This window comes from Hyaena hyaena, unplaced genomic scaffold (assembly GCF_003009895.1).
Source record: "Hyaena hyaena isolate Hyena2069 unplaced genomic scaffold, ASM300989v1 scaffold_827, whole genome shotgun sequence".
Lineage (NCBI taxonomy): Eukaryota > Metazoa > Chordata > Mammalia > Carnivora > Hyaenidae > Hyaena > Hyaena hyaena.
The window spans coordinates 271,694-284,718 of record NW_024081458.1 but is presented as its reverse complement, the minus strand read 5'-3'; the positions used below and the strand labels follow the sequence as shown (position 1 = coordinate 284,718).

The 13,025-nt window shown below is 39.0% G+C and overlaps 1 protein-coding gene across 1 annotated transcript in view; it reads right to left on the bottom strand.

The window, feature by feature from the left end:
- Positions 1-13,025, bottom strand: part of LRRC72 (leucine rich repeat containing 72) — a 43,465-nt gene that overhangs the window by 20,506 nt on the left and 9,934 nt on the right. Inside the window, exon 3 of the mRNA XM_039219689.1 lies at positions 11,219-11,288. Within this exon, the coding sequence (XP_039075620.1) occupies positions 11,219-11,288 (70 nt within the window). The remainder of the gene's footprint in view (positions 1-11,218; positions 11,289-13,025) is intronic.

Sequence of the window (13,025 nt, the reverse complement as noted above, 5' to 3'; positions counted from 1 at the left end):
TCCTGCAGTCACATTGGATGTGGTCCCGCCTACCTGCTAATTCACCATCACACAGTATTTAGTGACCAGTGTGTGCAGTGGGCTCTGTCCTCAAGGCCGAAGTCATCTCTGCATCTGCATGTGAGTCATGCCTTCTCTTTTGCCTGCATGAGTTTTCTTCCTGGTACCTTTCCCGTAATTCTTAAGGATCAGCCATTGGCCAGCAGGGTGAATCACACCACGCTCCACAGGGGTGACCCCTCCTCCGGGGATTTGCTGAAACCATCCTTTGATCTTCTGGCATCTCACTGCCGTCTTCTCACCCTGTTTTGACCCACTTTTTGTTTCACAAACCTTCTGCCTGCTCTGGCTCTTGGAGTCTATGAACCACGTCCGCTTCTCCAGCTCATGCTCCTTCTATGTAGGCAGATCTCAGTTTGGCAGAGGACTCTGTAATCTGGATGCACACAGGAGGGCAGGCCAGTGCTAACAGCCTGACCAGCCACAACTCTTAGGGCAAGGAAAGGCCAAGGCACAGCATCATCGTGTTGCGTAACAACCCATCTTTTTAAGCAAGGCCTTTCTTGACAACCTCCGTGCCCATGAACCTGTTTTCTCGACCACTCCCACACTTCATTTGACTTGTACAGTTAGTCACTTGCTCACTAGTTTTATGACTTCACTAGGAAAAGGAACCATATTTTTTTGGTATCTTATCGTCTCCACCCCTCCCCCATTTTCCTGACAATGCGGTGAAGTCACATCTTACTTTTAAGATCAAAATTTAGTTATATGAACTGTGAACAGGCAAAAGCACTCTTGAAAATTCCTCAAATGAACCATTAAGTACTGTGCCCAGGAAATGGGGTATTCCACTCTAAACTGAATGTCAAAAGTGGCTCTGTTACTCTACAAAAACTCCATTAAAAAAATACTGACTCTATGGCCTCAATTAAATTTAACTATTTGTTTGAGTTGTGTGGATGGAAGAGTCAGAGGTGGGACGGACGTCTTCTAAGAGAAGCAGGTAAGTTAAATCTAAGGCTATCTCTCTACTTAGTAGAGGATTTACCAAGGAGAATAGTTACCAACCGAATGCTTTGTACTTTATAGATACAAAAGTATATGCTCATGATTATAAATTAGTTGTATGTGTTTATTAAAGCTCATCACAAGAATTATTGTTATCAGTGAAATAAAACTGTTTTTGGCCTCTGATGGGTTGATTCGGATAGATGACAACCCATCTGAATTAGTGAAGACTCATTACAAATTTCAGCCATGCCCTTTCATAGCTCAGAAAAGCTATGTTAGATTTGTATCCTAAGTTTCAAAACTGATTTCTTGAATGCATTGTCTTTATTTTTGTTGTTGTTGTTATATCTGCAATGTTTGCAAATGATGAAGCTATAAAAGGCACGTGTGCTGTTTATCTCATCATTTCACAGATTCATCTGCACCAAGTTATGTCAGCACGCATGTAGGAGGACCACCAGCAACTTCACCACAGCTTCTGTTATGTCCTAAGAGGGGCTGTGTTCTTCCCAGGTAGGAGACCAAGCAATACAATGAGGGGCGGGTCCCACTTGGCTTCCCATCCCTTTCTACTCTTCCTTCTGGCCTCCTGACAGCAACTCACTGCCTTCCATCCTTCTCCTCACCACTCCCTGATCTAATGATAGCCACACCCGACATAAATATAGAAAACAAACCCCAGTGGAAACCATGACTTTGTCTTCTCTTCTGTTTCAGTTGCCTGCCCAACCACACATTAACAGAACATTTCTAATTAGTCAAGACTTTAATTTCTCTTGCACTACTTACTGACACAGGAAGAATACTAATAAACTCAATTATTTCATCTTGATTACAGCATCATAGTTTTTACAAGAGCATTAGTCTCCTCGTACCATGATCACCAGGATTTTAAGACTGCACTGTTTGTTGGGGTGACATGCATAGGGGAATGGAGTGGAAAGCGATAAAGCCAGATCATGAGGACCCTGAGAGCCAGTACAAGATTTTGTGCAGAGTGTTACTGTTCAATTTTATTCTAGAAAGAAAATGGTGGGGAAGAACCTGGTTTTGAAGGGATAGTAAGTTTAATAGCAGGAGTTGAAAAAGAAGGATGTTACCCTAATTCAGAAGAATATATGGTGGCCCAGAGTAAAGCAGTGACAGTGAGAGAAGAGAAGGAGAGGGTACTGAGAGGGAGACAGCTCCAAGGTAGAATTCATAGGACTGAATAGGCACTGCAATGTGTAGCAAGTTGTTGAAGTCAAGATCTAGGCATGGGAATTGGACACATGCTGGTTTTTCTGACACTCAAGCTGACACTGTTAAAGTAAAACATTATTATAATTATCCATTTAGAAAAGTCTACGCTATTAATTCTAAGGATCGCCATAGGATTTGTATTGAATGTGACATTTCACAAATCATTTACTTTAGCTCGAGGCTTGGTACATAACAAATGCTCAATAAATAATAGCTATTATTATCTCATCATTATTTTTTTACAGAGAAAGAGCGGAGAGTACTTGAAGCACTTATAAGGAACCACTGAAGTACAATTAGGCCAGCATGAATTTAAAATTAAAGAGGCATTTTTTCATTTACTTAGTTTTAAATGTTCATTTATTTTGAGAGAGAGAAAGAGAGAGAGAGAGCGAGCAAGCACAATTTGGGAAGAAGCAAAGAGAAGAGACAGAGAATCCCAAGCAGCCTCCACATTGTCAGCACAGAACCTGATGTGGAACACAATCCAACAAACTGAGATCACGACCTGAGTCAAAATCAAGAGTCAGACGCTTAACTGATTGAGTCACCCAGGAGCCCCAAGGAGGCATTCTTTTAGAACAGATCTTCTCCACTCTACAACTATTGACATTTTGGGCCAGAATATTCTTTGTTGGGGTTGGGAGGGCTGTCCTGTGCATTATAGTCTGTGTAACAGCAAATCTAGTCTCTACCCACTAGATGCCAGTAGCACACACACCCTCCACCTGTAACAATCAAAAATGTCTCCAGAGAATGCCATCTGTCCCCTTGCAAGGGAAAGAATGGGGGTGGGGGGCTGTGTGCAAAGTCGCTCCTGTTTGAGAACTGCTGATTTAGAGTCAAGGGAAGAGGAAAGTAGTCATATTTATTAAATGCTAATTCTTAGTTGGCCCCTGAGCTAGATGTTTTCACAGACATTATCTAGTATGATGCTTACAATAGCCCTGTTTGTTTTATCCCTTATTTATCTAGAAGGAAAGTGAGGCTCAGTGAAGTCAACCAACTTTCTCAAGGTAACAGAGCCAGGATTAAAATTCAAGTCTGTCTGACTCTTGAATCAAAAATTGGCAGATAGTACACCATAATTTGATTCATTAAAAAAGAGGAACCTCTATATAAAGTAACCAGAAGACATTAATTTGAATATACTGTGAAGTAATAGAAAATATTACCAGTTTGAGTAATGGAAAATACTCTATAAATTATTTTTTCCATTATTTCAGCAATGTTTTTCACCAAAAATCATGTTTAAAATACACTTAAAAATATTTTGCATGAATTGGACAAAAAAATAGATGAGAATCTCTATACATATGGCCAGCATATACTAAACCAACTAAAACTCCATGATGTATGTTAGAAAGCTACTTGAAAAAAGGTAGTAATCCAAAGAATTCTTGCCAATAATTAAAATAGCACATTAAAAATTATTATTTCATTTTTCAAATGCTCTAAGCCATTTTTAGAACAAGGTATGTTACGTATAGATGAATAAATAAATATATATATACCCAAACCTTATTGAAAGAACCAGCTAAAATTATATATATTGGCATATGGAATATTTTCCATCACTCAATCTAAAATTTTCTATTATTCAAATGAAGAATATTTTCTATTCAAAATATATTCAAATTAATGCCTTCTGAATGATATACATAATATATATCAAGTTATTTAATCTTTACAATGAATTCATGAAGTAGGAGTATATTATTACCCTATTTTAAGAAGTGAGACTGAGGTACAGAACTGTTGAGTAACTTGTCCAAGATTACACAGCTAGCATATGGCAGAACTGAGCTTGACTCAGGCTCCAGAGTCCTTGCTGGGAACCACTGCACTTCATTACCACCAGAGTAGGAAGCTGAGCTGTCAGTGAAGTTCATTTCCAGGCTCATCTTGAGTCACTGGCTTGACTTGCCCCATTCACTTGATCTAATGCTGATAACTTAAGTGATATGGGTTTCTCTCAAATATTGCTTCAACGTGGCTGACCTACAATCTACCAAGTTTGAAAAACCTAGGGGCAAAGCATCATAGGCCAGTGATTAAAAAACATGATGAGGGGTGTCTGGGTGGCTCAGTTGGTTGAGCGTCCAACTCTGGCTCAGGTCATGATCTCATGTCTGTGGGTTAGAGCCCCACATGGGGTTCTGTGCTGAGAGCTCAGATCCTGGAACCTGCTTCAGATTCTGTGTCTCCCTCTCTCTCTGCCCCTTCCCTGCTCATCCTGTCTTTCTCTGTCTCTCAAAAAATAAAATGTTAAAAAAAACATGATAAAATTCTATAATTATGTGTTATTTAAAAGGATATATTGTTGCATGTTTGATGGCTGAAATCACAATATCTCCTAAATTTACATAAATGTCTAAATATTCGTTGGGCAGAGTGTTAATAATACATACTGAATTATGTAAGAGAATAAAAGAAAAAATTAATATATTTCCAGGTTTCCTAAGTTTATTTTTATAGCTCATTCCTAACTTCATTTTATTGCAGAATAAATGAAAACAATGCTTTCTTTTGTATCTTAGTTCAAAATATGTACAATACTTGCAAATAAATAGAAATATTCAGGAATAACTAATTTATCCAATACAAAGACTTTTATTCTCATGTTTTTTCCTTTTTATTCTGTGTTACTGAAATTTTTGTATATGCCCTTGTATAAAAATAGGTTACAATTTTTGGTTAAATCATTTTAAATCATAACTAGATACGTAGTGTAGATATCTATGAATTTCACAACCACTCAGTGAAGCTTATTTAGGTTATTTATGTTGATTTACTTTTTTGAAGAGGTTTTAAATATTTGGCAAAACATAATTCTTTCAACAAAGTTGACATAAAGGATAGAATTAATGTTGCCCTGAGGCCAAGAGAAACATGTAAGAGCCCAAATTATATGGAATGCATGCTAGTTCATTTTATTCTTTAACAGTTCTTATGCTCTACTATGGGGTTTGTGATGCTCTAAATTTGTTTTTTAGAACAAGGTATGTTATATATAAGTGAATATATAAATGTATACATATATCCAAACCTTATTAAAAGAACCAACTAAACTTCCATGATATAAAGCTACTTGGAAAAAAGTAGTAATTTGAGAATTCTTTACAAATATTTTAAATAGTACATTAAAAATAATTATTTCATTTTTCAAATTGTGAATTGCTAATTTTGAATATCAATGTTCCTAAATTACACAATGTTCCTAAATTTACATTACAATGTTCCTAAATTTGTGCTATTTACAAAATTCTCAATATGTGCTGAATGCTTGGGAGATAGGAAACAGTAACATATCTTAATGGTATAGAAGAATGAGTTCAGGATCTTTTTTTTAAATTTTTTAAATGTTTTATTTATTTCTGAAAGAGAGAGAGAGAGAGACAGCGTGAGCAGGGGAGGGTCAGAGAGAGTCTGACAGCTGGAGAATCTGAAACAGTCTCCAGGCTCTGAGCTAGCTGTCAGCACAGAGCCCTATGCGGGGCTCAAACCCATGAACCATGAGATCATGACCTGAGCCGAAGTCGATGCTTAACCGACTAAGCCACCCAGGTGCCCCCAGTATGGTTTTTGTTTGTTTGTTTGTTTGTTTGTTTTTGTTTTATGTTTTATTTATTTCTGAAAGAGAGAGAGAGAGAGACAGCGTGAGCAGGGGAGGGTCAGAGAGAGAGGGAGACACAGACTCTGAAACAGGCTCCAGGCTCTGAGCTGGCAGTCAGCACAGAGCCCGACACGGGGCTTGAACCCACGAACCTCGAGATCATGACCCAAGCGAAAGTCGGACGCTTAACCGACTAAGCCACCCAGGCGCCCCTGTTTGTTTGTTTGTTCTTTTAATGTCTATTTACTTTTGAGAGAGAGCTAGAGGGAGAGAGAACACAAACCCCTCCCGGGGAGGGGCAGAGAGAGACACACACACACACACACACACAGAACTCTAAGCAGCTCCAGGCTCGACATTGTCAGCACAGAGCCCAACGTGGGGCTCGAACTCACAAATCGTGAGATCATGACCTGAGCCAAAGTCAGATGCCCAAATGACTGAGCCACCCAGGCACCCCAGAGTCCAGGATCTTTCCTAAGGCAATTTTGCTTATTCTCTGGTCAGTTAGTATGGAATATGTTGTTATAAATACGTATTTCAATTATTTTTTAGATAATGAAGTTTATAAACAATGACTTTGCCAGAAGTGGTACTTTTATTTAGATTTAGTTTTTAAAATGTGTCACCTATTTGGCTTTTGCTACATGGCAGAAACTCAGATTCCATTTTGGACAGTTGCTTGGTGAAGCATTGTACGGGTTGTTTTTTGTTTTTTGTTTTTTGTTTTTATCAAATGCTTCTTCTAATCTGAGACAAATGAAATCTACCAAAGTACTGCTAGTTCTTCCAGAAATAAAAGGATATGAACATTGTGGCACCAATATTAAGAGTTCATTATTGAATATCTGTAAAAAACTTTTTTGAGGTGATGAGCCAAAACACACATAGATCAAATGTATAGACCATTTGAAATTGCAGTATAAAATGCAAATCATTCAACTTCTCATGGGAGGTTGGAAAGGATTAACTGTGGACCTGTAACTCCCTCAGTCAAGCATTCTAGAAGATGAGACAAAGAAGGGAGTATTTAAAAGGCCTCAGTTAATGTGCACCTAAAAGCAGCTGCCTCCTGCTAATTATATGAGAGGACATGAGAAAAGGTGACCCAGAAATGGAGGTGCGGCAGAACTAGTCAATATCTATGCAGTATGAGGAACAAATAAGCCCTCAGAGAGCGTAATAAAGGAACCAGAGTTGCCTGGGCAACCCTAGGATAGCTGGGGACCTGGAAGCAACTTGTACCTACTTATCTGCTAGTCCAAGGTCAGACTAGATGCTCCAGTTTTATCACCCACTAGAGAATAATGAGGAAAAGTGCACCCGCTTCTAGCAATGTTAGGTTCCAAATACACCAAACTACCTTCGTTGCCTCCCCAAACTATCACTTTCTCATATTCCATTCCAGGTAGTTCACAAATGCCATGCCCTCACCATGAGTACAGCCACTCCCTTTACTCTTCTTAATTGTATCATTAGAGTAGGTACTATCACATTTATTGTTAACATTCCCTCAGTAGCCTAAGTAAGTACAAAACAAGCCACATCAGATAGGATATTTTGGCTCCACGTAATTCTGAGCTAAACTCATCTGGCATACAGATGAGATCATTTATTATCTCACATACCAAGAAGTCCAGAGGCTGTGAGAGCCTCAGTCTTAGTATCACAATGATTCTGTGGGCCGTGCTTTTCTCTAAATATTGCTTACATTCTCAAACAGATAGGATTGTCCCTAGTTTCATATCCAGGCAAGAAATCATGGAGGAAACAAGGGACCTCTCTTCTAGTACTCCCTTTCAGGAATGAGGAAACTTTTCATCGAAGCTTCCTGGCAGATGCCTCCTCTGCCTCTCTTACCATAATTGGCTTATGTGTCCATTCATTGATTAGCCAGTTACAAGGATGATGGGATTATTCTGATTGGCTTAGACAGTATAGGATCCTCTCCCTGCATCTGGGGATGGGGTCATCCACCTGAGTGGAAAAGAGAAGGATGTACCAAAACCTAACTCCAGATTCTGCTGTGTAGATAAAAGGAGAGAATGGATATTGAATGGAGAACCAATAATGTCCAATACATACTCCTCAACAAAATTGTTGACTGAATATAAATGAGTAAACAACAAAGATGTGTTCATTTCATTTTACCAGTTTGTGCCTTAGTTTTTCCTAAATAGAGGGGAGTTCAAGATATTAACTCATGTAAGAACAATGCTAGTCACAAATTCAGATCATTGTTAACAAAATGTTGCAATTCTAAAAATTTATATTCCTTTGTCAAAGTCGATGTCTTTCACTGTATTTCTCCACACCATTTCAATGCCGGTATACTAACTTCTCAGCGGTCATCCTAGTGATATATGGATTTTAAAGAAAAGTAATCATGGGGCACCTGGGTGACTCAGTCAGTTAAGGGTCCGACTTCAGCTCAGGTCATGATCTCATGGTTCATGGATTCGAGCCTCTCATTAGGCTTTATGCTGACAGCCCAGAGCCTGGAGCCTGCTTTGGATTCTGTGTCTCCCTCTTTCTCTGCCTCTCCCCCATCCACGCTGTCTCTTTCTCTCAGAAACAAACATTTAAAAAATTAAATTTAAATTTAAAAAAGTAAAGAAAAGTAATAATCAAGATTTTACACATAGATATTGTGGAAGTACTATCATATCTAATATGCTCATTGGAGTTTGGGATCCTGAATAAGACTTTATTTTTTAAAATTAATTAACTTTTGAAAGAGAGAGTGTGCATGAGCAAGGGACAGAGAGAGAGAGAGAAAGAGGCAATCTTCTGGTATGCAGAGGGAGAGAGAGAGAGGGAGAGAGAGAGAGAAGGAGACAATCCCCTGGTGTGCAGAGGGAGATAGAGAGAGGGAGAGAGAGTGAAGAGCCAGGAGCAGGGCTACAGCCTACCCCAAGTAGGGCTTCAACTCAGGAACCTTGAGATCATGATCTGAGCTGAAGGTGGATGTTTAACAAACCGAGCCACCCAGGCGGCCCCTAAATTAAGGATTTAAATTTTCATGGACTGTAAGTATTCAGCAGCTTAGCAACCAGTCAATTATTGACCAATAGGAAAACTTACATGAGCTTATTTACTTATCCAGTGAACACTGGATTTCTGGATAAGGTATCTTCTCATTGCTATATGAACTAAGTAAGTCTATTTTTTTTTTAAAGAACAAAGTTAAATGATGATGATTTTGGAAATAATTTAGTGAGTTTGTTGAATGTAAATAACCAGGCACGTGAAGAGAATTCAGCCTCCTCCATTCCTTCCCCACGCACTGCCCTTCAGAAACAAAAGAAAGTAAAATAGTTGAGAGCATGTACAATCCTTTCCTATGTATATAATATATTTTAAGTCAATTGTGTGAAAATTCAATGACTGGATATGGGATAGTGCTCACTAACACAAAGCAAAAATATTTAAAAATCCCTAATTATATCTCTCCCTGTAGACATATTGCTGACATTTGTACATGTTCTTTCCTTCAAAGCTGAACGCCGCAAAAGGCACACATGAAAAACAAAGATTAGTCACTTTTGCCACGCTTTTGATGATTTCCATCTTTCTCTAATCAGAGGTCGTACACTGTGACCCAGGATAATTTTGGCAGAGTGTTTAAAAGAGTTTTAAACTTGTGTGCCCTTAAGTGGTGCGTGCACTTTCCATTCAGTTGCTAGTCGCCTGGGCCTTGAAGGTAATTGTGTTTGTTCTCCTAGAAATGATTTCAAGCTTATGAGGCTTACGCTTACACTGAATATGAGAAGCACTTTCATTTTCCATTTCCCACTTAGTTAGTTAATAAAAACAGAGAAGGCCGAAAATGCCATGTAATATTGAAATGCTTGTATAGACATGGCTGCTCAGGGATTCGGTGCTTTGAGTCAGGCCTACTGCTGAAAACTGAAGTTTTTTTTTTTTTTTTTAATTTTTATTTATTTCTGAGAGAGAGAGAGAGAGAGAGAGAGACACAGTGTGAGCAGGGGAGGGTCAGAGAGAGAGGGAGACAGAATCTGAAATAGACTCCAGGCTCTGAGCTGGCTGTCAGCACAGAGCCCGATGTGGGGCTCGAATGAAATTTTTTCTTTTTAATCAGCTTGTGTCTGAATGCCTAAATTCAGAATGTTAAAATTTGATCATCAATTCATAATCAACAAAACGTAAGCTGTTGGAAAGTCAAATTTTTGAAAGTTGAGAATAACTGACTAACTCTAAGGATTGTCTTGGTTTGCATTTTAGTTCAGGTCTGCTCTTTGTCATGGGGAGAACTCTGGAGCCCCAACCAGAAACCCACTATGGGGGAGGCAGGAGGAGGGAACTCCCTCCTAAACCCTAGCCTCCAAGAGAAGCTTTAAGGGCTACTCAGTGACCTTGAGGAGAGTTCCCTGCAGTTGGGGACACAGTGGCACTTCCTGAGAAAGCTAGATCAGCTTAGGTCACTGGGAGGTGACCACCCACTTGGCTTCTGACAGCAGGACAGAGGTGTGTGAGTGCTGGGAAGTGCATGCCAGACCACTGAAGGAATACTGATCTGGGGTACTTTACAAGGAATCCTGCCCAAGAGAGTGGTTTGCCACAGCCCAGCCGGAAACTGTCAGTTTCAGGTACCCCTGGGATAAAAGGAGAGGAGAACTCAGGAGAGGCCAATGAAGAGGAATTAGAGTTGGAGAAACCTGCTTTGGAATAATCCATTAAAAGAACAAAAAGTTGACTTTGCACATCTGTTACTACCAGAGGGTACAGATCACATGAGAACTTTGTTTCTCCTTTGCCTTTCTTCCACGCCTCCGCATTCCATACCCACCTGGATAAGGCTGGGGAGAGTGAAAGGAAAGGAAAAACGGCCAGCTACACCTTCCTAGCTAATGAAAAGGTTAGGTGGCTCTCTGCGGTCAGTCCCAGCTTGATAAAGCAGGGGACGTAGGTCGATGTCTCGTTTACAAATAAAGACAGGAAGTGGATTAATACATTCTCCTAGTAGATATTCTAAATTCCGAACCAGAGCCATGACTAGGATTCAAATGTAAGATTGTGAATTACATAAGAGGGGTAAGTAAGTCATTGAGACTCCCCAAGTTTTCTTCTAGGAGTCCATGAAAAATTAGCCTCCACTCGACAGTCTTGACAACACATAAGAGACTAAACTTGCAGTCTGATAACATCTCACAAATTGTGCTATTCAATACACTAGTGTATGTATGCGTGTGTGTATAGTCTCTTACTTGAGATTAAATTAGGAGTATAAAATATTAATACTTTTAAAGATTGACTTCTTCAAAAACATGAAATTAAGACAATGATTTAATTTTAGAGCTATTTAAAGATAAAATATAACCCTACCTTGTTGTGATGTAGCCATAAGTATTTTAATTTTTTAAACCTAGAGAGATCAATGACTTCTGTCAGGTCCCTGGAAAGGAAAGAAAAATGAACATTAGTAATGACTAATTTAATTTAATTTAACAATTAATTAGCAACAGTTAATTTATCCATGGGTATGGCTGGTTATATAGTAGGACTTTGGAATAACTATAAAGGCTTCTCTTTTTGTTCTTTTAAAGTTGTTGGCATACCGACCTACTAATTTCCAAAATACCATCATTAAACTTCATTCATTTGAATTAAAATTTGCCAGCAATTTAAAGGTAATACTTAAGGAAAACATTTTATCACATTCCTACAAATTTACACCTTATTATGGTTATATTTATTGGTCCACAATAAAAAAAGTAGAGTTGGGGGGCACCTGGGTGGCTCAGTCAGTTGAGTGTCTGACTTCAGTTTAGGTCACGATCTCACAGTTTGATGAGTTCAAGCCCCGCACTAATCGCTGTGCTGACAGCTTAGAGCCTGGAGCCTGCGTCAGTATCTGTGTCTCCCTCTCTCTAGTGCCCCTACTCAAATCCTTTGCTCTATCTCTCTCTCTCTCTTTCAAAAATAAATAAATAAATAAACATTTTTAAAAAAAGCTTTTACTGGGAACAGGAAAAAGGGGAAAAAGTAAGTGTGGAAGACCTTGGACTTGCACATAAATGTGGAAAACACTATCGGCTCCTACTTCCACAGTGTCTGCCAGGTTCTTACTTTGGGGTTGTCCAGATCTTGGCCACCTTGTAGTTAAAACATGGAAATGGCAGTATGTCAAAAGACAGAGACTAGGTAAAGTGTGTTATTCTTTCTTTGTTGTTTATTAAATATGGGATCAAAATATTACCATCTTTTGAATTATGCAGGTGGTCCTGAGTCCTGTTGCTGATGCTGTTCACTCAGCAAAGGGATAGGCCTGGGATGGGAAGGGGGAATTATTGAAGTAGCCAAAACCCTGAGGATAGCCGGCCCTCTGCTGTGGGCTGGAATATTCAGATCTCTTCTACTTCTTTTGGCAGAAACTGTGTGCCCAGGCCAGGTATGTACACATGTATGTCTCTGTTTATTAGACCCTTATAGAGCACACACACTGTGTCAGGTACTTTTTTAAGCCCTTAAAAATGTTAATGTTAATTAATGTTACATATATTAACTCATTTGTGGTAATATCCTTTCACATGTTTTTGTTTTATTTTTAACTTTGAGACGTTGAGGGACTAATATTTTCCTAAGTTTTGTGAAAACATATTTTTTAAATCATGCTCACAACATTTCTAAGCAAAAGAAACTTTCTCACCAACTTTTGATATTGAGATTTCAAAATTCAGAAAAGCTGAAGGAATAGTACAATGAAAGCTTGGGTAGCCCTCACAATTTTTAATGTTTGGCCATGACTCTGTTGCCTATATACAATCTAAATAATATATGTACTTATTGTTTGATAACTTTCTTGGTGAGCCATCTCAGCAAAACTTTCAGACATCATTGTAGGGCTCTTTTTTTTTTTTTTTACAAATAGTTTATTGTCACGTTAGTTTCCATATAACACCCAGTGCTCATACTCACAAGTGCCCTCCTCCATACCCATCACCCCCTCCCCCCCCACTCCCATCAGTCCTCAGTTTGTTCTCAGCATTCAAGAGTCTCTCATGGTTTGCCTCTCTCCCTTTCCCCCACCATTTCCCCCCTTCTTCTCCCCCATGGTCCTCCGTTAAGTTCCTCCTAATCCTCCTATATGTGCAAACATATGATATTTGTCCTTCTCTGCCTGACTTATTTC